General features: G+C 51.5%; 1 protein-coding gene across 2 annotated transcripts; it reads right to left on the bottom strand.

Annotated features, from left to right (window-relative positions):
• Nucleotides 1-249: 249 nt before the first annotated feature.
• Nucleotides 250-23,724, bottom strand: Zbtb17 (zinc finger and BTB domain containing 17). 2 transcript variants are annotated; one of them, XM_055611456.1, is made up of 16 exons: nucleotides 23,608-23,724; nucleotides 20,850-20,936; nucleotides 5,622-5,828; nucleotides 4,814-5,002; nucleotides 4,121-4,261; nucleotides 3,744-3,866; nucleotides 3,039-3,280; nucleotides 2,815-2,957; nucleotides 2,429-2,729; nucleotides 2,042-2,129; nucleotides 1,839-1,955; nucleotides 1,637-1,757; nucleotides 1,383-1,513; nucleotides 919-1,128; nucleotides 721-810; nucleotides 250-639 (listed from the first exon to the last, which is right to left on the bottom strand). In XM_055611456.1, the coding sequence occupies exons 3-16, from the start codon at nucleotides 5,824-5,826 to the stop codon at nucleotides 356-358; spliced, it is 2,385 nt and encodes a 794-aa protein (XP_055467431.1). In that variant the 5' UTR covers nucleotides 5,827-5,828; nucleotides 20,850-20,936; nucleotides 23,608-23,724; the 3' UTR covers nucleotides 250-355. The 2 variants fall into 2 exon arrangements, with proteins under 2 accessions (XP_055467431.1, XP_055467432.1); XM_055611457.1 differs by lacking the exon at nucleotides 919-1,128.
• Nucleotides 23,725-23,973: the final 249 nt, after the last annotated feature.

The raw sequence follows: 23,973 nt of genomic DNA, 5'->3' as shown, positions 1-23,973 counted from the left end.
CTGCTTTTGCTGAGGGGCCTAGGCTGCTGTGCGCGCACCCTGGGGCAGGTCTCTCAGGTGAGTAGAGCTGCGTCTCAGCCACAGGGTGCTGGCCGCGCCTTAAGTGACTTAGGACACAGTATAGAGCTCCACTTCCCACGAGGGACAGCAGGGCGTCCCAGGGAGCCTGGTCCCTGAGCTAGCGTTAGCCTTTCTGCAGTTATCGGGACTGTTCCCCATCCACCCACTGGTGACACACAAGCCATAGGCAACATTAGAAAATAATCAAATTTATTCTCTCTAGGGAGTAGGGCAGGAGCACCTTGAGTCCTAGGGTGCCATCCATCCTTAAATAAACAGTCAGAGGGCCACCTGCTCACTCGGCAGGTGGTAGGCAATCAGGAGCTGTGGGTGGAGTTTCTGCCAGGGTGGGCTGGCCCTCAGTCCCATCCCTAGGACGGAAGACCAGCTCTCCAGCCTGCAGCATCTGCCCGGCTGGCCACGTGCTGCCTGGTCCATACTGCTGGTAGAAGTCCGCATCCGTCTGGAACATAACCAGTGCCTGGGCTGTGTGGATCCGAACGTGCTGGGCCAGGCTGTTGGCATCCAGGAACTTGTCCCCACAGGAATCACAGGCGTAGAGGATGTGGGTGTTGGGGTCTGTGGAGGTGGGGGCTGTGGTCAGAGTGGGAAAGACCTTGAGGGTCCACCGGCGTTCATGCCCCAGACTGCCCCTCTCACCTTCTTCCTGCACCTGCTTGACAGCCTTGCTGATCTCAGCTTTCAGTACTTCCGTCTCATCAGCTGTCACTGCAGCCCCCACGGGTACCACTGTGGGCAGAGTCAGCAGGGCCTGAGGCAGAAGCCACAGGGACCTGCCCCACTGTTGCTACCTCGGCAAGCTGCCTCTAACTACCCTCTGCTGCCCACAGTCCACACCTGTGAGCTGAGTGACCGCTGTTGCTGCCAGTGCCTCAGTGGCCAGTGTGACCATGTCATCCACAGTGACCACGCTGACCTCGCCACCCTCTTCTGGCTCCAGGATCTTGATGCCCGCCTTGCCCTGATGCACGGTCTTTACATGAGAACGCAGGTTGTCTACCCGGTTGAAACCACGACCACACTTGTCACACAGGTAAGGCTTCTCTCCTGGTGGGGAGGCGAGTTACCATCCTGCCACCTGCAGGCCTCCCGTCCCCAGCAGCCCCATCTTTCTAGCAAGAAGTTCTCTGAGGCAGCCGCCAGCGCTGGCAGGTGCCTCAGGTGCATCCTCCTGGGAGCACAGTTGAGCTTCAAGGCTACCTGTGAGCAAGTGTGGCCCTGGCCTCCCTACCTCTATCCCTCTAGGGGTGTCCTGCAAGATGGGCTGGGAAGGGACACACGGGCAGGTCGCACGCACTCACCAGTGTGGATGATGATGTGTTTGGACAGGTCCCCCACATTCACGAAGGCCTTGCTACACACACTGCACTTGTGTGGTCGGATGTTGTCATGGTGACGAATGTGATTGGCCAACTGGCTGGACTGGACGAATCTACAGGGCCACAAATAACGGGCTCATGAGGACCCACAGGAGGGAGCTCGGGGGTCCCCCCACCACTCTGCACACAGCCTGGGATTTGCCCTCATGCTCCCTGGGGTGGGGACGGACCACTACCTCTTGCCGCAACGCTCACAGACGTAGGGCTTCTCCCCCGTGTGTTGGCGCACGTGGGCGATGAGGGAGCTGGCCTGGGTGAAGGCCTTGCCGCATATCACACACTGGCACGGCTTCTCACCTAGGGCAGAGGCACAGGGCACTTGCACCCACTCAGCTCCCTGTGCCCCTTCCACAGCCCACACAGGGCCTCCTCACCCACCCGTGTGGATCCGTACGTGCCGCTGCAGCGCGCCCGGGTCAGCAAACTGCCGTTGACAGTGGGTACAGACATAGGGCTTCTCCCCACTGTGTATCCGAAGGTGGCGCTTGAGGTTCCCTTTGGAGAGGAAGGGCGACACTGGTGTGCAGCACTGTGGGGGGCTGAGGGGCAGGGGTTGGGGAGCCAGGGTGCTCTGGGCCTACCTGAGGTGGTGAATTGCTTCCCGCACTCCCGGCACTTGAGAGGGCCATCGGCAATGTGGATCTTCAAGTGGGCCTTTAGGTTCCCCACCTGCAGCCAGACGGGGGCTCAGAACGGTCCCCATGGAGCCTGGCCTCTCCCCCTCCTCTCAAAGCAGGGAATAATGGACTTTCTGGTTCCTCAGAGGGCCAGAGCTCCACTCCTGACTGAGGCCCTGGGTCCCAGCAGTAGAAGGAGAACCAAGCACAGCCCATTCTAAGTCAGCTTGCCCTTCGGGGAACCATCCTAGGAGAGGCCCTGTCCACAGACAGTGCTGGTCCTGGTCCATGCTAACCCTGGGAGCTACCAGCAGGAGCCCCTGCAGCGCTGGCTTGGGGAGGGGCGCACACCTGGTTGAACTTCTTGTCGCAGTGAGGGCACTTGTGCTCCTTGTCAGTGTCGTGAGTCTCCAGGTGGCGCATCTTGGAGGTGGGGTCAGAGAAGGAGCGGCCACAGTAGTCGCACTGGTAGGGTTTCTGGCCACTGTGCACCAGCTGGTGGCGCTTGAGGTTGCCGGAAGTGGTGAAGAGCTTGCCACAGTCCCCACACCGGTAGCGCGCCTCCCCCGAGTGCCTCTTCTTGTGCAGGTTCAGCAAGCTGATGAGCCTGTAGCTCTTGCCACACTCCTCACACCCATAGGGCTTCAATGGGCTGTGGGTCAGAAGGTGCTAGGTGACAGGAAGGGGTGCTTGCAGGGTCCCAAAGAGGCACCCACTCTGGGGAGGCAAGGGGGTACCTGTGTGTCTTCTCGTGAGCCTTGCACGCTGCGGGGTCCGAGAAAGCCTTGCTGCACTCGCGGCACGAGAAGGGCTTCTCCCCCGTGTGGATGCGGATGTGCCGTTTGAAGTTGCCCGTGTGCGTGAACTCCTTCCCGCAGTCCTGCGGGCGAGCAGGAAGGAGTGTGTCAGGGGCTGCAGAGACCCCGGAGGCACAGGGCTGGCACCGCCCACGGCCCCGCACCTCACACTTGTGGATGATGGAGCCATAAGCCTTGGACTCAGTGCGATCTCCGTAGGTGCCCGAGCGCAGGTGCTGGCCCTCCATGCCAAGCTCCTGCCCTGAGTCCGTGCCCACAGACTCTTCATTCTCCTCAGGCGGCTCCCCGTTCTCCAGATGCATCCCCTCTTCCTTAACTGTGGCAGGCCCCGTGCCCTCTTCCTCTGGCTCCTCTTCTCCTTTGCTGGCTGGTTCCACTTCCACTTCTGCACAGAAAAGGGCAGGTACTGAGGGGCTTGGCTGGGATCAGAAAACTTCTGGGTCTGGCCCAATTCCCTCCCCACTTCACAAATGCTTTTCTTTAGGTGACAGTGACTCCAGGATCTGTAACCTAGGTATTTGCAGCTTAGAGCATGTGAGGCCTCAGGCAGATGTGTGTGGCCACTTGAAACCAACAGGTCCTTGCGAGGTTTCTGGGCAGCACGGCACAGCTTGTGTCATGCCCAGGGCTGAGCCGAAGCTCTAGGGCTAAGTCAGGGTGCTTTCAGACTAACAGAAACATGGAGGGGGATGTGCAGCTAACACAGCTCAGGAGCCAAGAAAGAAAAAAGATCAAGTGAATGAGGGTCCAAGCAGGACAGGCTAGGGACAGAAGAGGTGCTCCAAGCAGTGGGAGACAAGCCCTCGGAGTGGGCACGCGGGGCCGGCCCTGGCTGGGTGGAGGGGCACCTTGCTCTGAGCTCTCTGACAGGGCCTCAGCTTCTGCAGCAGCCATGCCGCTCGTGGGGTCCGGCTTGAGCTCCACAGGTGGAGGCTCCCGAGGAGCATCAGCCTTCTCCGTCTGCTCTGCACCTGAGGGGGGATGGAAGGCCAGATTGGGACTCTGTCCAGAAGTCAAATAGGTCTCTTCCATGGCTGGAACAGACCCTGCAGAACCAACTGTCTGAACTAGACACGAGCCAGAAAAGTACAGGGGCGCACGCCATCGACCTCCCAGCCACAAAGCTCCGGGGCTCGGGCTGCTGGCAGGTGATGGACAGGACCAACTTCCAACTGTCCATCACCTCCCTCCAGGCAGCTGGCCCAAGAGACCAACGACAACTCACCACTGGATGCGCTCTCTGCCTGGCCACCCCACTCCTCTTTGAGCTCTCTGCCTGGGCTGGTAGAGGAACTGCTTCTTGCCTGGGCCAGTCTGCTCAGCATGGTCGCTGCGGCCTTCTCTTCTTTGGCTCTCTTGTCTCCTCCTGGAGCCAGAACAGGATAGACTTGTCATTTTCCATCAAGTGTCAACTGCCCGGAGGGATGAGGGGCTCCTGCGAGTCGAGTCCCCCTGGGGCCTTCCAGGTGCTTCACTAGTTTGTTCAGAGAACACCTTACCCCAGGACACTGGTTTCACAACCACTGCAGGTGCGACACAAGTGATGTGATCTTACCCGGGCAGGAGACACTGGGTGTGTGTCAGTGCTGAGCAAAGAACCTGACCCATGAGAGGAACCTGCAGGCTTCTGAGGACACCCTGAGAGCTAGAAGGCTTCCGGGGGACAGCTACAGGAAGCTTAGGCAGGAACTCTGCTCCTGGGCACCTAGTGGCCCAGGTGGGGCTCCTGCCCAAGGTTAAGAAGGGGCAGGCATGGGGTCCCTTCCCAAGACTGTTAGCCAACCCTTACCAGCTCCCACAGTGAAGGCAGGTAGATGAGGAATCTGAGACCCAGCGAGGTGACCCAGAATGAGGGGCAGGGTGGGGCAGGGACGCTGTAAGAAGCCACTTTTCAAGAATGGCCTGCCAATGACCTTACCTTCCACAGCTGAGGCCTCTGTATTTTCCCCAGTGGTGCTGGTCGGCTCAGCAAGTGACCTGAGTGTGTGGCAGGCTGTGATTATATCCTGCATCTGGAGGAAGCTGGCCACGGCTAGTACATCATCTACGTTCTCAGGGCTCAGGTTCAGCTTAGCAGTGTACATGAATTCCAACACCTGCCCCAGGCCTGTCCAGGAGTAGAATCAAATTTCCAAAGCTGAGTAGTAAGCCTCCACCACCTTTCTGCTGGGCTGGAGACAGCTTCTAAAAAGATACACAAAGGGACAAGACAGCCCTCCCTTCTGACAGCATGGTCTTTCAAGACCTCCTCACCTGCTCTACCTAACCTTCCATCATCTGACCCTTGTGTGTCTGTTCCCACATCTATAAAATGGGAGAATGCCTGGTCCTGGCCATCCCAAAAACAGGTCACAGGGCTCTGGGTGGGAGTACAGACCTAGGACTGGTCCATCCTTCCTTAGTTCTAGGCCCATCCCAAGCCTGTGCCCCAGCTAACCCGTTGTCATTCTTGACATAGCCTGGCTGTCAGCTCCAGACTGATCTGGCAACAGAGAAGTGTCAGGAAGCTCTAGGGACAGCCTCACTCTGTCCCTGCTTTTCTTTTCTGCCCTAAGCATTCTGTGAACCTGTGCCCCTGCTCACTCCACGCCTAGTCAGAAGAGGCTCTGAAAGGTGGGAGAAACTTGGTACCTACAGGGTCAGAGCTCAAACTCAGGAGGGACATGGCCTGCTGGCATTGTCCTAGAAGGGCCTGGCATGACAAGGCCCTGGCTTCAGCGGGGTACCTGCTGCATTACTGATATCCAGGTGCACCACGTCCTTCTGGTCTACAAAGAGCATCTTGAAGTACTCGCTGCAGGCGGCCAGCACCGCTTTGTGGGCCTTGAAGTCAACACCGTCCACCACAAAGGTGCAGTCACAGAGAAGGCCCAGTTGCCGCTGCTGGTTCAGCTGCTCCAAGACACGTTGGCTGTGCTGGGGGAAATCCATGGCTGCAGAAAGCCAGAGCCTTCTGTGAGCAGCGGGAAAAGATGCCAGCCCAACTCTTGCTCATTGCCAAGCCAAAGGTAAGACTCACCAGGGAGATGGGGAGAATTAAAAAAGAGGCTCTTCTACCACAAAAGGGTGGTAGATGGAGTCTAGATGGCTCCAGACCTTTGCTGTAAGCCAAGGCAGCTCAGTCACTCCCAAAGCTTACTCAACAGGCAAGTTTCCCAAACCAAAAAGTGTCAACACTGCCTCCACAGCAGAATCCACACTAGGTAACGAGCTAAGGTGTCAAAACAGCAAACAAACGAATGCAAAATGATTGCTGTCCTTGTATCACAAAACAGTTCAGCATGCTTTACAAAAAACACATACATTGTTAGAAGAAAATGCAAGTGTTTAGCTCTGGGCCCTACGTCCAGGCGGCTCTCCCATCATCAGGCCTACAGCTCCTGTGGCTCCCAGGGGGGCTCTGAGCAATTTCATTGTCCACACAAGGCTGGGCTCTCTAGGGTGGGGATCTTACTCATCTCCCCCCCCCACTCCCCACTCCCCACCCCTGCTTAGTCCCTCCCTCTCATAATTTGGTTTAAGTCTGCTGCCTCCAGCAACCTCTGAGTGGTTACTCTCCCAGTAACTCCAATCCTGATCTAAGAGCCGCCTGGGCTGGCTTCCGTGCTCAGGGCTCACTTAATACCTGGAAATCCTACAACTGTCCCTAGGAAGTGCACTCAGAGATGGCCTGGTGCTCAGTCATGAACTACACAGACAGCGATGAGATAAATACCCAAAGTAGCCCATGCCAGCCCAGCCCCACTGCAGAGCCTTCAAGATCAGCATTCTCCTGGGGAAAACAAACGCAGTTTTCTTCATAGAAAAAACCCGCCTCAGAACATTTTAAAATAAAACCCGGCACTCACTAAGCGAGGCAAGTGCACAGAGCAGGCTTCGGTGCCAAGTCCAAACCCCAGTAACTGCCTGCCCTCCAGAACCCAGCTGCCCCTGGGCAGAAGAGTGACTTTGCGGCACTGTGCCCTGATGCAGCTGCTCCTGCTGCCCCCATTCTGGGCTGTCACCGGCCTACAGCCTGGAGCTGCAGTGACTGTGGAGCTGGCCACCCGAGGAGAGCCAACAGAGGCCATGCCCCTTCAAGCCAGCACAGGCACATTTACCACCCCGCGGTTTCTGCAAACTCCTCAGCATGTGCCTGCAATCTCAGCACTTAGGGAGCCGATGCAGGAGGGTGACAAGTTCCAAGCCAGCCAGTGTCACTGTCTCAAGCAGCAAGAAAATATGGGGTATGTACTTGCTGAACTAAGGGGAAATACTGAGGGGGGAGCGTGGCAGCGATCAGGCCAAGCACAAACTCAAATAGAGAGTGGGCCCTGTCCTGCCAGGCCCAAGCAGGAGCACTGCTTTTGTCCCCGCAGTGCCAACATTTACAGCTGGAAGACAGCCTGCAGCAAGAGGTGGGCAGAGAACACCCACAGCAAAGCCAATGCAGAACAGACACCTCGTAACGAAACTTTCCTCTAAGCCACTGGTTCTCAGCCTTCCTAATGCTGTGACCCTTTAATACAGTTAGTTCCTCATGTTTTGGTGACCCAAATTATAAAATTTTCATTGCTACTTCTTCATAACTGTAATTTTGCTACTGTTAGGAATCCTAGTATAAACATTTGTGTTTTCCAATGGTCTAAGGTGAACCCTTGTGAAAGAGTCATTCAACCTTAGAGGGGCCAGGACCCACAGGTTGAGAACCATATTCTAAGTCCTCAAACCCCAGGAAGAACAAACTCCCACTGTTGACCTGAAGGGAAGAGAGGGAGAATCTCAGTGCTGCTGTTCAGATCACAAGATACTAAGAGGAAGCCATGTCCAAGCCTGGGGCTAAGTGCCCTTTCTAGGATACCCAGGAGCTGAAGGGTGCATACACCAAGGCACAAAGCAGGAGGCGTGGCACCCCACACCAGGCTGATCCTAGAGCTATCTTCTAAGGTGAAAAAGCTCTGGGCAGACAAGAGTCATGGTCATCATCTCCACAGACTGCACCACCTCCTGAGTGCGGCAGGGAGCCAACACTCCATGTTTGGTTTGTCGGATGAGGAGTGGCGAGTGTGGACATGGAGCCTGCAGTCTTGGTGGAGCCCTGGCAGCCTTCCTTTGTCTGGAACAGTCACTTAGTCCTGGCCCATCGTAACCTTTTTCACTGTTCCCCTGTGTTCTGCAGCCCCCACTTGGTAGCAAACTACCCCAACTCAGGGAGTGGAACCCTCAGTGGCGTCTATTCCTTAGGGTTCTGTGAGCTGCATGTGGGGTTGGTTGTCTCCTCCACAGGGTGCTGGGCCTGGCTAACCTGGAACCTCGGAGACTTGCCTGCCTTTGCCTCCCAGGTGCGAGCAGATTAAGGGCATGCTCCATCACACCCAGCAAGTTCAAGGTTTTTAATAAAACAAATAAAAAGCAAAACATAGGTGCCAGTCACAGCAGAGGGTCCATGGTAAAGATGTGTCACTCTCAGCTTGGTTTCCTAAGGCCTGGCAGTGGGGCAGGATGGTGAGCTTCAGTGGAGATACCAGCCTGACAAAGGCACATATGGATGGGACACTAGAGGACTGGCAAATACACATCCCCTCAGTCCAAACCATTCCCGATCGGATACCCACTCTGCTCAACTCAGCAAGCCTCTACAGCAATGAAGAAAGTGCTCGTACAGTTGCTTCACCTGATGGGCATCCCAGTGCTGGGACACCACACCTGCTCACCAGCAAACTAAGCAAACAGCCAACTTCCCTGTTGCTGCCTCAGAGATGCAAGGATGAGGGAGGAATTCTCCAGGCCTCAATCCAGGGTCTGCCTCTGGCTGCCAGGGGCCCAGAGTGTCTCCAGTGGTGCGGGGGCTCACACATTCTTTACAGGGTTAGTCACACCAACTCAAATACGCCAGTGGCACGCACCCTTAGCACCCAGCAGCCGTCTGTCAGCATGAAGCAGAGACATACTCTAAGTTAATATAAGTTAATCTTTGTAGGATCAAAATCCTGCATCACAAGGTCTCTACATCCTTTCACTTGGGCACTCTGGATACGACTAGACCCGCCAGTCAAAACCATTATCCCTTCTAAATATGATCTGGAAAGTTTCTATGCCATAATTCAAGGAGGGTAGTGAGACAAAGGGAGGGCATGCAAAGCACAGCGCCACTGGGGGTGGCCTTTCTCCGCTGACAGGCACTTTACAGCAAGTGACTGTTGAACCCTGAGGGGGCACTTGTGTGAAGCCAACTGCCTGCCTGCAGCACCAGGATGCCTCAGTGGCATTGCTCCCTCCCAAAGCCAAATGGGCCTGTCAAACACTGAAACGTGATCCAGGTTATTGGCAGGCACTGACTAGCATGAGGGGTGGCACCACATCCTAGGATGGAAAACCACCTCCCTCGAGCACACACTGAGCTTTGCTGGCTCCCTAGACAGACTGGCCAGCTCTGGCTTCCACACAGAGGTCACCGCTGGGAGCCACTCACCTTTCCCGATCATCCAGAAGGACAAGTGGCTCAACAGGCCAAGGAAACAGAAGTTCACCAAGGCCAGTTCTGGGAGGTTGAGAGCTATACACCCAGCCCCACTACCAACCTGTCTCTTCAAGTAAAACCTGGCAGAGAAACACTGTCAGCAAATCTGCCCTGTGAGCACAGTGCTCCTTGTCCAGCAAATGCTTGCCTTGTAGCAAGACTATGTTTCGTCCATTTTTAGTGGTTTATCTAGCTATATAGACGTTTATAGTCTATCTCTCTATCTAGAAAGATAATCCTTCTTCCATGAATTAGAGGGGACAGTGCTGGGATCAACCCCGGGGCCTGGCACACACTTGGTGGCAAACTGCTATGCCACTGAGCTGTGTTTCCAGCTCTCCCTCTTTACATAAACATCCAGATCTGCTTGGAACATCCACATTTTTGACATTTCATCCTCTACTGACAGCGCTGCCCTGACTGAGGACCTGGCCTCCTGTACATGTCTACCAGTCCTCAATCCATACTGTTTTTTTGTAATTTGTATTATATTTAAAAAAAAATTTTTTTTTTTTTCTTGAGCTAACACAGACTATCCTTGAACTCACAACCCTCCTCCCCCACCTCCTAAGTGCTGGGATTGAAAGTATGCACTGTCAGAGCCGGCTTTCAGTTGAGGTTCTCATTTGTCCTCTGATACCCATCATGCCAGGGTGCAACACGAAGGCCCCCAGGTGCTGGAACTTTTGTTCCCTTTTGCTTCTTGAGACACAGTCATATGAGTTCAAGCTTTGAACTTGTGATGTAGCCAAGGATAACCTTGGCTCCAAAGTAGAGAAGCCAGCATCTTGATACCGCGTGGCCCAGCCTTCAGGACTACACGGAATGCCTCTTTATAACTTGCCCAGCCTGTGGTACTGTTACAGTGACACAGAACACACCAAGACCAAGATAAGCATTTGAGAAACAATTCCATGAACCTGGACGGGCAAAGGTGAGTAGAAAGGTATAGCTGCCTGATACCTGTAGTTAGGACACCTGGTGATGCCACAGCTCAAAAATCAGACTAGGCCCAGAGAGCAGCAGTTCCATGCCCCTGACTGCACTCACCTGAGGCGAAGCACTACAACCCTGAGCCTCCCCAGGCGGGCTCACCACTGATTCCACATGTAACACAGGCACTGAGTGTGTGCAGAGTCGGAGAGAAAGGACCTCTCTGAGGGGGACAATTTAAGCAAAGACCTGGAAGAAGTTCAAGAGGGAGCGGTGCCACTCTAAACCCAGGAACCTGGAACCATTATGAAGGTGCCCTCTTTCAAAGAGACCTGTGTGATGGCTGAAACAGGTGGCTGGGCAGAAGAGGCTGGGTCATCCAGGATCTCAGGATAAGCTATACTTTAGAATCAAATGCCCCCCCCCATCTCTCCCCTCCCCAGGTGCAATGACTCTTGTCTGGGCTCAGCTCTGTTATGTACCTGTAGGTGAGCCTGCTGCCTCCACTGCCTAACTGCTGGTCTTACAGGTGTGTGCCACCACACAAGATGTACGTGGCAGTGGAACCCAGGTTTCAAGCACGGTAGGCAAGCACTTTACCCATTAAGCTACACCCAGGTTTCTTTTAAATACACTTTCTTTTAAAAAGCCTTGGGAGAACTGAAAACAGAACGACAACACTCTGAAAGGGAGGGCCACTTAGCCGTTAAGGGATTGTAGGGAAGGGGGTGGAGGAGGGCAGGAAGGCCAAGCAGGGAAGGCCACAGACTCGGGGCCTCACAAGCTGGCAGCGGTGCTCCACCTAAGAGCCTAGGTTGGGCTGGAGGGAGGTGGCCCATGTCTTTAATCTTTAGCACTCAGGAGGCAGAGGCAGGCAGATCTCTTGAAATCTCTGAGTTCAAGGCCAGCCTGGTTTACACAGCAAGTTCCAGGACAGCCAAGGGTACTCAGAAACTCTGTCTTGAAAATCAAAACACAAAACAATAATATATGTTGGAGCTGACATAATTAGCTGTTGAAGCAGAAGTGGGCTGTGAGTGGGAAAAGGGGTTAGGGAAAAGCAGAGGATGATATAAAAGTTCTGTCATGAGAAGCTGGCATGGTGGTGCCATTCCCGAGAAGAGGAGACACCAGAGCCCATGGAAAATCAAAAACTCTATCAGACCAACTACAGACAAGACAGTAATAAAGGAGGAGATACTGGGAAAAAAGAAAAAGAAACAGGCCAGAATGATGGCTCAGTGGCTAAGGGTACCTGCTACTATGGCTGATGACCTGACTTCCACCCCGCAAACACACAAGGTAGGACAGAACCAGCTCCTGCCTATTATCGTCTGACCTCCACATGTACATCATAGCACACGCACACATATAAACACAAAATAAAAACATAAATGTAAATTTTTTTAAAGAAAATAATGAAGCCAGGCACAGTGGCACATGCCTATAATCCCAGCACTCAGGGAGGCAGAGGCCAGCCTGGTCTACAAAGCGAGTCCAGGATAGCCAAGGCTACACAGAGAAACCCTGTCTCAACAAAAGAATGAGAGAGCAAGAGAAAGAAAAAGAGAGACAGAGAGAAAGAAGAAGGAAAGAAAGAAAGAAAGAAACAGAAAAAGAAAGAAAGAGAATGAGGTAAGAGTGGCAAGAAATGAACCAGCAGGGACAGACTGGGGCTGACAGCCACAGAGGGGCAGCTTATCCTCCACAGTCCAGAGAAGAGCCAGCAGAGATCAGAGGCTGGCAAAGTGCTGGCTGGAGATGCCTTGGTTGGCAAAGTGCTTGCTTAGCATATACAAAGCTCTGGGTTCAATCTCCAGCAATGTACAAACTGTGAGTGTTGGTACACACCTGAAATCCTCAGCTACACAGACTTTGAGGCAAGGTTGGGCCACGTAAGGCCCTGCCTCATAAATAAATAAATAAATAAATAAAGCTAACAAAATTAAGATGTTCTCAGTTGGACTGCTGGAACCTGAAAAAAATGTTAACACTGCTAACACTGGAAGGGTTTACTCTCTGAGCCTCCCACAGAATACCACAGAATAGGGAAGCATTTCTCCCTTGAGGAGCTTAAGGCCCTGAGTGACATTCAGCACCACCCTGAGCACTTCAATGCTGAGTCACATCATGGCTGACTCATGCTCTAGAGAAAACCCACATCCTGCAGGGCATGTAGGGAAACAAACAAAGAACAGTAAAGGGCTCCTCTGAAAGGGGCGCACGGGGGTAGTTGTTAACCAAAACCTTTCTGTTTTACCACTCATAAATAAAATCCATTCAAAACTAAAGCAGAGAAAGGAAGTAAAGTGCATTGGGAAGGAGGATATTTACTCAGAGTCAGAGACCTTTTCCATGGTAAAACCTGGCTGTGGTGGAATACACCGGTAATGCCAGCATTAGGAGGCAGAGGCAGGAGGACTGCCGCTAGTGCAAGGCCAGCCTGAGCTATCTTGTGAGACTCTGTCTCAAAATAACAACAAGGAACATTTTATACAAGACCTGGTGACTAAAAACTTCTCAACAGAAAAAATTATTTCATAAGGGAAATGGAGAATTACAAAATTTTTCATAAAGAGTGTGCCACTCAAGAAGATTCTGGGAGCAGAAATCCCTGAAGGGGATCCCCCTCAGCTTCTGGCTCAGATGAGCCCGACACTGTGAAGAGCTGCCTGCCATTGCTGGGGCCACAGCTCCTAAAAGCCCGGCTACACACAGCCTTCAGCAGAGCCAGTCCTTGGTCTCTAACCTCCACTCCTTTCTGCGAAGCAGGGCTAACAATGGAGCCTTCCACTCCCTAAAGCTGCTCCTGGGCACCACCATCATGACTCAGAAAAACATGCGGGATCAGTGACGGCCAGGAGACCAGGGAGGAGCCCACTGTCCGGGAGCTCACTCTCCTCTACCAGAGGCAACACAAGGCCTCGGTGCTTGAGACTCAGCCGCCGGGCCACGCCCTTTATACAGAGCAAGGAGGCTTCATTGAGAAGACACAGTATGGCCATCCCACAGAGAAAGGGGACTAACTGCTGCTGTGGCCTGACTTCTTCTTCATTTAGAGCTGAATGACATTCCATCACACACGCGCACACACTGTTACGGCTATTACCGCCCAGCCACGCTAGATGGCATGGTGCTATAAATGAAGATACCACGCGCTCTGGCTGCAGGACGGGAAAAATCAAGCTAGACTTGAGATAAAAGCCTCCTCCCTGTTGGCTAGCCCTCATAGTGCCAGAAGGCGCTACGGGGGGAACTGTTAGCAGCAGCCCTGCTCAGCACGTCCCCATGAGTACACTATTCACTGACTGGCAGGAAGTGCCCACTGGTGTAACAGTGGCGAGTCTGTTGTGGGGTAACCAAAAACTTCCTGAATGACTTGAGATGCTTCATGGAAGGGTACTCATCATTGGTTCTGTAAACCTGGTCAAAAGCCTGTGGCCGCAGAGGTCAGAGTCTAGCAGGAAAGTTGCTGCTGCTATCTTACCAACTGGATCTGACATGCCCCTCGGATTTCCTTCTGAATACTTATGTCACTGCTCACAGATCAGGGCTGCCCTCAGAGAAGTTTCTTGGGAGTGGGCAGCAGCAACCACAGAGGCTCATAACTTGTCCAAGTGAAGAAACCATAAATGGGGTAACTCTATCACCCTTCCAAGCCTCAGGGGAGCAGAGAGGATGCAAGAGCCTGAGGAAGGGTGAGCGCTGTGGACCACGACCTGGCCCCAGCATTCCTGTACTCACAGCAGCCCTGACCACTGCGCAAGTCTGGACCCATCAATGTCCCGAGATGGAGTGAGAAGGGGCTCATGGGGTGCCACCCCTCTCTGAGAATAAGGAGCTAATGATTCCTAGGAAAGAAAAAAAGTGTCTATGTTCCTACAAATAACTCCTCGTCCACGCTCCTATACGCAACCTTAGTTAAACTCACTGGGTTAAAGAGAGAGGAGATGGCAGCTGGAGAGATGGCTCAGAGGTTAAGAGCACTAGCCACTCTTCCAGAGGTCCTGAGTTCAATTTCCTGCACCCACTTGGTGGCTCACAACCATCCATAATGGGATCTGGTGCCCTCTTCTGGCATACAGGCATGCATATGGAGAGAGCGCTCATCTACATTAAAAAATACAGAAGTAAATAAAATTTGTAAACTTTCCCTTTTTCTAAAAAGGAAAAAAAGAGATGAGAGAAAGAGAGAGTAGAGGACATGGAAGTAAAGGAGGACTAGAGAGGAAGAAGGAAGTGTGATGGAGGAAACATGACAGATACAATATGCACATGTGTGAAGTACATTAACAAAATCATTATTATATATAATTAACGTGTGCTAAGAACATTAAGATTCTTCAAAAGAAGGAACTTAATGCTGAGCAGTGGCTCACACTTGTACTCTCAGCACACAGGGTGAAGGCCAGAGAATCAGGAGTTCAAGGCCAGTTCAGCTACATGCAATCCTGTCTCAAAAAAAAAAAAAAAAAAGTGAGACTTTGTAGACCTGGGCAGGACATGCACTCCTCACATGCTGGCCTTCCCTGGCTGCCTTCCACATTAGGCTGAGCACTAAGGTCCCTGTAGGGTTAAGCTCTAATAAAGGCTAACTGTGTGTCAGCTCATGAGCTTGCCAGACTAAAACATGCACCTCCAGTCGGACAGACGGCACAGTGACCACAAAATCAGGTGCTCCACCAGCACTTCGCATGCTGGGTTTTTACTTTAAATTCTCACTACAATATTGTTTTAGGACTGCAACAGGATCAGGCCACGGTGATGCACATGCTTACTCCCAGTGCTTGGGACGCTGAGGCAGGAGGACCAAGTTCAAGGTCAGTCCGGCCACTGAGCAAAAATCCTGTCTCAAAAGCAAAAACCAGGAGCTGGCAGTGGTGGTGCACGCCTTTAATCCCAGCGCTCTGGAGGCAGGAAGATTCCTGGAGGACAGCCTGGTCTACAGAGTAGTTCTAGGACAGACAGGGCTACACAGAGAAACCCTGTCTTGGAAAAAAAATTTTTTTAATTAATTAATTATTGAAAAAAAAAAAAAAAAAGACAACTGAAGCCAGTGAAGGCAAGACCCATCTCAGCAATGTTAAGTGTATCTACATGTGTATGTGTTGGTATAATGTTCTTTTGAAATGTAGACACCTTACCCTTGTTCATTCAAATGCTGTTTTCTCTCTCCCACTATCTGGTTTCAATCCTGACATTGCATTGTGATACTTATTCTAAGCATCACCTGTCTCAAATTTGTGTAAACATGCCACTATTTGTTTTCCAATTTGTCAATTAAAACAACCAGCCATGATGTTCAGCAAGAAGATAGGGTGGGCATCCTGGTTCAGAGTGGGAGGAGAGGAAGCAGGAGGAGTAGGAGGGAGAGGGGAGGAGCTGGAGGAGAGGGAGGAGTAGGAGGGTGAGGAAGAGCAGAAGCTGGGAGAGCAGAGGCTGGAGGAGAGGTCTTGAAACAACGTGGAGAGATGGACCAGACCTAAGATATCACTAAAAGCAAGTAAAATGGGTAAAATCTAAATGGTAGGAAACTACTTGAGCTTGGAGGTTTAGGATGGAATAACTATTACCCAGCACTGTGTTCTAGGTAACTAAATCCTAGTCTCTGTGTGGTGATTTGGTTATACAGCTGTTTAGAATTAACCAAAGCCTTACTAAAAGATATATCAATAGTAAATATTAATAGTTTATTACAACAGGTAGAGAACAAGTTCAAAGCTTCTAAGAAAAAGATCTCAACAATTTAAAACTGTATTTATTGTATTATATCTGTTTGTGTGTCAGAAGGAGGAAGTTCTCTTCCCTCCACTGTGTTCCAGGGTCAAACTCTGACTGTCAGACTTGTGGTGAGCCCCTACCCCACCTTTTTTTTGAGATGGGGTCTCATACTGCCCTTCAACTCAATACATAGCCAAGGATGATCTTGAACTTCTGATCCTCCTGCCTCCACCCTCAAATGCCGCATGCCTGGTTTAGGCAGAACTGGAGATCAAACCTGGGCCTCTGTGATTGCTCTTCATGCATGGTACCCCTGAACTACAGCACCAGCCCCATCTCTTAGTTTTCATGGCTTGTCATAATAAGCATGACTTAAAATGAAGATCAGACCATGCCTAAACAGATACCAAGAGTGACCAAGTGATTCAAGTTCGTGTGGCATGGTACACAGACGAGGACACAGGGATAAAGTCACTTGTCTGTAGATACTGAATAGATGTCACAGTTTCTGCTGACATGGCACATGAAAGGAGTATCGGGTTTGATAAGTGACACCAAGACAATGTGCTGTGCTTACTAAAACAGAAAGAAGGAGAGCAAGCAGTCCTCGTGTCTCAGAAACGGAGCCAGTAGGGACGGATTACAGGAAAGTGGGATGTTTGGAAGGAAGATTCAAATATGTGGAAGCAGAACTCAGCAGATGGAGAAATAGCTTTACCAACATAAAGAGGGAACAGCCCCACCCCCACCCCCACCAGGTCTCATTAAACACCCCAAATGCCTGATCCTTTTGCCTCAGTTTCTCATTATTGCCCTCAGTGCTGAAATTACAGACAGGCACCACAGCCATTAGAATTTTTTTTTTTTAACTAAGAAAAAAAAAAAAAAATGCTACTTCCAGAATAAAAGACTGATGAATTACAGGAAATCTGAGAACTCTTGTCCAGCTGGAGAGACGGTCCAGTGGTGAGAAGCTCTTGCAGAGGATGTAAATTGGATTCCCAGCACCCACGTGGTGGCTCACAGCCACCTACAACTCCAGTTCCATGGACCTGATGCCCTCTTCTGACCTCTGTGGGCCACCAGGCATGCATGTGGTACAGATATACATGCTGGCAAAACACCCACACATAAAATAAAATAAGTACATCTAAAGAAAGAAAGAATTTCTTTTTATAAAGGGTGGAGGGCATCCCAGTGTAAAAAGGCAAGCCAAAAATCACAGGTGCATAGTGACATGTCTAAACAGCAAAGGATTAGTATACAGAACAAACACCACAATGTCCACAGAGGGCATTGTGGCCCAGGATGAGCACCCAGTCATCTGGGAGGAGGGTGGGTTAGTGTCATAGGACAGAGCAAAAAAAAAAAAAAAAAAACAAACTGGACTGACAAGACAGCTCAGCCTGATGACCTGAGTTCAGTCTTTGGAACCCACTCCATAATTCTGTCCTCTGACCTTCACACATGCTCTGTGGCAGGCATGTGTCTACACTCTCTCTCACACACACACTCATGTTAACAGTGAAGTTTAGAAACCTCCTAAAAAGACAAGCAAGTAGAAAAGTGAACAAAAAATTTAAACAGATGTTTCAGAAACGCTGGGAGTAAAATGATTCTCAAGTGTAAGGCTCTTGCCTCACTAAGAATCAGGAAACTGCAAATCAAAAAGTCTAATATTAGAGAGGCAAGCATGGTGATTTCGGGAGGTGGGAGGAGTAGGGACATTGCCCAATGAGCTAGACAGTGGAGCAACAATTAATGTAGACAACCCCCTAGCACTAGGGAGACAGAAGCAGGAAGATTACCATGCATTTGAGGCCAGCCTGAGCTAGACAGGCAAATCTGCGCTCCTGAGCAAGACCCTGATTTTAACACATTTTAAAGGACTCTTCTATGAGTTGAAGAAAACATTATACTGAGTTTTAAAACATATAAACTTAGCCAGTGTGGTTCCATCTCCAATGCTTCAGCCCGCCAAAATTAATGCAATGTTCTGAAACATGAAGGGCAGCTTGGAGAGTCCCTATGAGGCCTCCAGCCCTGGCTGGGCCAGAGGTGTGCTTCCTTCTCCTGGCTCTGGTGTCTGAGCTGGGGGGCAGGGGCCGGGGAATCTGTGGCAGAGACTTCCATGAGGGACAAGACAGTCTGTAAGAGTGGCATGGTGGGTAGGGACCAGCTCCACTGCTACATCTTTCAGGGCCAGAAGCTAGGCCTGTCTGATGGGCCAATGAGGCCCCGACTGCTCCTGGCCGCACCTGACTCAGCTGCCTTCTTCATCCTCTGCTTCCTTCCTGTCTTCTGTTTGTTTAGGGCTTTATTTTGTTTTGAGACAAGGTCTCTCTATGTAACCCTGGCTGGCCTGGAATTCCCTAGGAAAACTTCAAACTCACAAGAGGTGAGCCTGCCCCTCCCCACAAGCTTCTGGGTTAAAAGCTTGTGCCACCAGGAAATCAGAGAAACTGCACCCAACTGGGGGTGGGGAGGAGGCTTAAGACAGGTTTCCAGATGGCAGGAATTAGGCCAAGAACCCTCTACTTAAGAGATTCCTAGCAGACTTCTCAGGGTATGTTCTCCAAGGTTCAGAAATCAACAACTTTGATTAGGAAGCTGGGGAATCCTGGGAAAAACAGACAGGCACAGCACAGTCCTGACTCTGCAGGTGACACTCAGCTAATGTCTCCCTAGGGGAAGGACAGCACCCAGATTTCCTGCCCTGTCTGGGCTTTCCTCCCACAATCCTGGCTAGCCTTTGGGGCTCTTGAGTCACCCTGCACCGTGCGGCAGGAGGCAGAGGACACCTGGTAAGTACCCATATCACACCCTATAGATCCTGTACGATTCTCAAAACACCTGTGCGCTTGGCGCTCCTTAACCCTGTTTTATAGATGGGGAAACTGAGTCTTGACAATGACACAACTGGCCCTTGGACAAAGCCCAAGACAGGGTAGCTGAGAGTCACACTTCAGGGTTCTCACTGTCCCTACCTATCTGAAGTGACATTTACCATTCCTTCAGTCTAAACTGTCCCGCCTCAGCCCAGCCCTCTGACATCAGGCAGGTGCATCCTCACACTCGTGGCCCGACGTCTAGGATGCCCTGTACATGTATGTGATGACAAGGGCCCTGCTTCTGGAATCTAGTTACGCCCAGGACCGGGTAGCACAGAGCACACTTCACTGGGAGACAAGCCTGGACACTTGGGCCCAAGCACCACAAATCTACCGCCTACTCAGTGGCCTGGGAACACACCCAGCCCACTCTCACAGCTTCACCGGACCTCCCTTGGGCGTGGCCGGGCCTGTCACTCTAGGACCGGGAGGAGGGCCTCACAGCTGGTTCTCCTCCAGCACCAGGGTATGACTCATTCTTTGCCTCCAGATTCAAGAGATGACCTACATTTGGACGCCATGTTATAAAATGCACCATTTCAAACCCCAGAACACTAAAGGGGTGCCTGAGTTTTTGAGAAGTTCCTATATAATGGCAGGACCCAAAGGAGCCAGCATGGGCCATCAGATGGATGCCTGGCTTAAGCAAAAACACACGGTCAAAGAAACCCTGTTAGATGCAACTCATGGGACAGTGGCCTGCTCAACAGCTCTAGAGGGAGTGTTTCTACACTACCTTTTTTCTGTTTTGTTTTTTCGAGACAGGGTTTCTCTCTGTAGCCTTGGCTGTCCTAGACTTGTTTTGTATACCACAGAGATCCCCCTGCCTCTGACTCCTGAGTGCTGGGATTGAAGACATGCGTCACCATACCCAGCTACACTTTTTTTTTTTTTTTAATGTATTTGTATCTTATGTGCATGGGTGTTTTGCCTGCATGTATGTCTGCGTGAAGGTGGCAGTTGCAATTGAGAGCTGCCATGTGCTTGCTGAGAATTAAACCCGAACCCTCAGGAAGAGCATTCAGTGCTCTTATCCACTGAGCCAGCTCTCCAGTTCTAGACTGTCAAGGGGTGAAGGAAAAAGAGCCACTGTATTTGGGGCTGCTTAGTTGGTGTGTTTTTTTTTGTTTTTGTTTTTTCATTGATCTTCCGTACTGGAGAGTTGAACTCAGGACGTCAGCAGACAAGGTTAACACTACCACTGAGCCAGACCTCTGCCTTGTAGGCAAAGTTTAGATTTCACCTAATTAAAGTACAATAAAAGCTGAGTACAGTGACACATGCCGCTAATCCTAGCACCCAAGGGGCACCAGTGGATCTCGGTAAGTGTGAAGCAGCAAGCTCTACATAAAAAAATCCAGGATAGCTAAGGGTAGAAAGACAGTGTCTCAAAAAAAAACAAAACAAAAAAAAAACAAAAAACACAACAACAAAACATGCCCAATAATTAATGCACTTTAGTTTTTTAGCTTTGCTGGCAAAAATTGATAAGTAGATCAGCCATGATATCTCATGGCTATCATCCTAGAACTCAGGAAGCAGAAGCAGGAGGATCACTTTAAGTTCTATGCCAGTCTGAGTAACAGAGCAAAAACCATTGAGACTCTATTCAAAAGATAAAACAAGATTTTACCAATGATGTCACAATAAAAGTATAACAAGGATTTTTGTTTTCACTATTTTTGAGACAAGAGTCTCACTGTGCAGCCCTGGCTGGCCTCAAACCAGAGATCCTCCCACTTCTGAATGCCTAAGTGCTAGGCAAAGGTGTACACCACCACACCTGACTTTACTATTAATTTAAAAGAAAAGAAACCCTGAAAAGATGATCTGACCCACGCTGAGTGTAGATAATGACCAAAAGCAACTGGTCTCCTGGCAGCTTCTGTCCTTCAGGACTATAGACATACCTCAGATCTCCAAAAAGCCAGGGGCTCTCTTTTCAGACAGTGTGAGTGTAGGAACTCCAGCTCGGCTCCCGTGCTCCAGTTCATCACCTGAATCAAAGATACCAGAGAAGAAGCTGCAGTGAGACGTGAGGGGCCTGCTAGTCCCTTGGGTGGGATCTCCCTCCCACGCAGCAAGCAGACAAAATGCAGAGCTTAGTACAGAACCCGGCAGAAGGTAAGCATGGTGAGTGGGTTATGGCCTGCTGTAGAACAGACTGTGTGCTCGGCCCAGGATATAGATGATCAGGACCCTAGGCTCCACACTCAAGAGCCCCTTCCTGAGACAGCCCTAGCCCAGTGATGATCTTGCCCGGTTTAGTGCACAACACTGATTTTCACCCCACACACTTAGGCGACCTCTGGTGGATGACAGCCATAAAATCACCACCAAATAGCTTTACCTCAATGTTTCTGATTTTTTTTTTTTTTTTTTTTTTTCAGGGTGAGGCAGCGTGTCACTCTATATTCAGGCTGGCTCAAAACTTGTGATTTAGCTCCGGCTATATTTTTATCTATCCACAATTCTGTCTTGGCCTCCCTGGTGCTGGGATTCTAGGCATATACCACCACCCCAGGTTTCACTTGATTCTTTCTCAAGCACATATTTGATTTATTTATTCTTTTTGTTTTGGTTTGGTTTTGGTTTTTCAAGACAGGATTTCTCTGTGTAGCCTTGGCTGTCCTGGACTCACTTTGTAGACCAGGCTGGCCCCAAACTCATAGCAATCCACCTGCCTCTGTCTCCCAGAGTGCTGGGATTAAAGGTGTGCACCGCCACACCCAGCCAACGAGCTTTCAGGCACATATTTCCAACTCATTAAAAACTAAACCTTTCAGCCAGTTGTGGTGGCACATGCCTTTAATCCTGGTGCTCAGGGACAAAGAGGCAGGTGGATCTCTGAGTTCTGGGCCAGCCTACTCTACAAATCAAGTTGCAGGACAGCCAGGATCTACACAAAGAAATTCTGTCTCAGAAAAACAAAACAAAACAATAAAAAAACAATACACTAAATCTTTCCTCTTGTTCAATGTCGTCCTTGTCCTGCTTCCTACCACGCTGAGCAATACCAACATCTACCAGTCAAGGACAGGGGTCAGTGCCAAGGACTTGGCTTAGCAGGTCAAAGTGCTTGGCTTGCTATACAAGCCTGACAACCTGAGTTTGATTCCTCAGAACTCACAATACAGTGTGGGCACATCTGTAATCTCAGCTCTCCCAGGGAAGAGATGCCAGGCAGATGAGAGAATCAGGTGGATACGGGCAGCTAGCCTGTGATACAGTACACAGCAGAAACAAGAGAGACCCTGACTCAACAAGGTGGAAGATGAGAACCAAAGCAAGTTGCACACACACACACACACACACACACACACACACACACACACACAAACTTTTAAAAAGAAATGGGACAATCCTAATTACTCTGCCTTCTAACTGAAGTTATCACCAAGTTTTATCTGTCTACTCTCTGCATCTAAATTTCACTCTTATACATTAGTCTCCCCCCCCTCCCCTCCCCCTCAGAGCTCCTCCTGCCTCGGCCTTTCAGTGCTGGGATTAAAGGCCTGTGACACTAAAAGCATCTAGCAATCTCTTAATTGACTCCAGGCTCACTCTTTAATCCTCTTCAACTTGCCCCGGTGATGTTTCTAGTCCACAAACCTGATTCTTAAATGCCTTCCCACTACCGCAGAAGTGTTGAACTAGGTTCGCATCTTCCCAAAAGACTTAGGCTGAGCCTGCTTCCGAGGCCTTGCCGCCTACGTCTGATGGAGGGGGAGAGGCGCTTCAGCATTCTCACAGACACCACCTTCATCTAAGATAAACTGCCCTTCTCCTGCCTCAGTCCTCTACCGATCCTTTAGGCTCAGCTTTCTGGGAGGCTGGGACTCCCTGGATTCACCTAGACTGTGTAGGACTCCCTTCCAGCAGCAGCGCAGTAATATCTGAAAAGCCTGTTTCTCTCTCCAACGTGAGTCTTGAGCTTAGAATGGTGATGACACAAATAACAGCAAGGGACTTCCCCGGCATTCACGCTCTTAACTGGAAGCATGCTAGGCCCTGGACACCCACTATTTCATGTAACCCATTAGACAATCTTAGAAGGCAGGTTTTAATATATCCCCCGCTTTTAGGGTGAGGAAACTGAGGTAGAGAGAGTCCCGGTTTGGAGCTGGAAACCCTAATCCCAATCGGGGACCTAGTCCATCGGCATCTCTTGCTCTGTCCTCAGATCTGTCAGCGGCGGGGGGTAGGGGGGAGTACGAGGGAAGAGGGATGGAAGGACGGATGAGTGTATGAATGAATGGTTTATCACGGGGAGGGATCAAGTGTCCACTCCTATTCCGCAACACATCCAGGTCGCCCTGCCAACCCCGCGCCGTCCCGCACTTCGCCCCCGCGCGGCTGCAGCACGCCCACCCGCCGCGGCCGGCGCGCGCGGGGTCAAGGGGCGGTGACAGCCCGGCGGCGGGGGCGGAGATGCCACCAGCCGCGGTGTCACCCAGCCCCGGAGGCGACTCGCGCCCCGTCGGCCGCGCGGGTGCACCGCACCCCTCCGGGGCCGCTCCCGCCGCTCCCGGCTCCCGGCCCCGCGGCGCCCTCCGCCCCAGCCTCCCCTCCCCCACACAACCGTCCGGGCGTCCCGCGGCACCGGCTCCCGCCGCCTCCGTCCTGCCTCCCGAGACTCCCCGGCCGCCGGCGCTGGCCCAGCCTCACCTGCCATGTCCCGAACCCCGCCACGGATGGAGGTGCATCACGGCCGCGAGAAGGCCGGGAACAGCACTTCACAGCAGACAAAGGGCGCCGCCATGTTAGAGCCGGGCGGAACCGACCTCGCCGGCTTCCCGGCTGTAACTTCCGTCGCTTGCGCAGCGCTCGCGCTAGGTGCGCGACGGCCGAGAGGCGCATGCGCCGAGCCCCCCGAAAGTTCGTTGGCGCACTTCTGGAGTCGTAGCCCGTTTTTAACTCTTGGTTCTCCGCTCCGGATAGATCTGCAGCGGTGCTTACTGTGTACCAAACACTATGTTAAGCTGTTTACAGTTCATTGTCTCATTCCTCACGCCACAAAACTGTGTTGTTTCT

This window comes from Psammomys obesus, unplaced genomic scaffold (genome assembly GCF_907164565.1).
Source record: "Psammomys obesus unplaced genomic scaffold, mPsaObe1.curated_primary_1811, whole genome shotgun sequence".
NCBI classification, from domain to species: Eukaryota; Metazoa; Chordata; class Mammalia; order Rodentia; family Muridae; genus Psammomys; species Psammomys obesus.
This window is presented reverse-complemented; position numbering and strand designations above follow the sequence as displayed.

Bases quoted from the DNA above. Each gene is read 5' to 3' on its own strand.
- Zbtb17 (XM_055611456.1), bottom strand. From the start codon at position 5,826: ATGGATTTCCCCCAGCACAGCCAACGTGTCTTGGAGCAGCTGAACCAG. The intron at 3,281-3,743 runs GTGCCCCTCCAC...TTTTCTGTGCAG, and splicing joins GTCAGAGAGCTCAGAGCAAG to AAGTGGAAGTGGAACCAGCC. The intron at 640-720 runs GTGAGAGGGGCA...CCACCTCCACAG, and splicing joins CAAGCAGGTGCAGGAAGAAG to ACCCCAACACCCACATCCTC.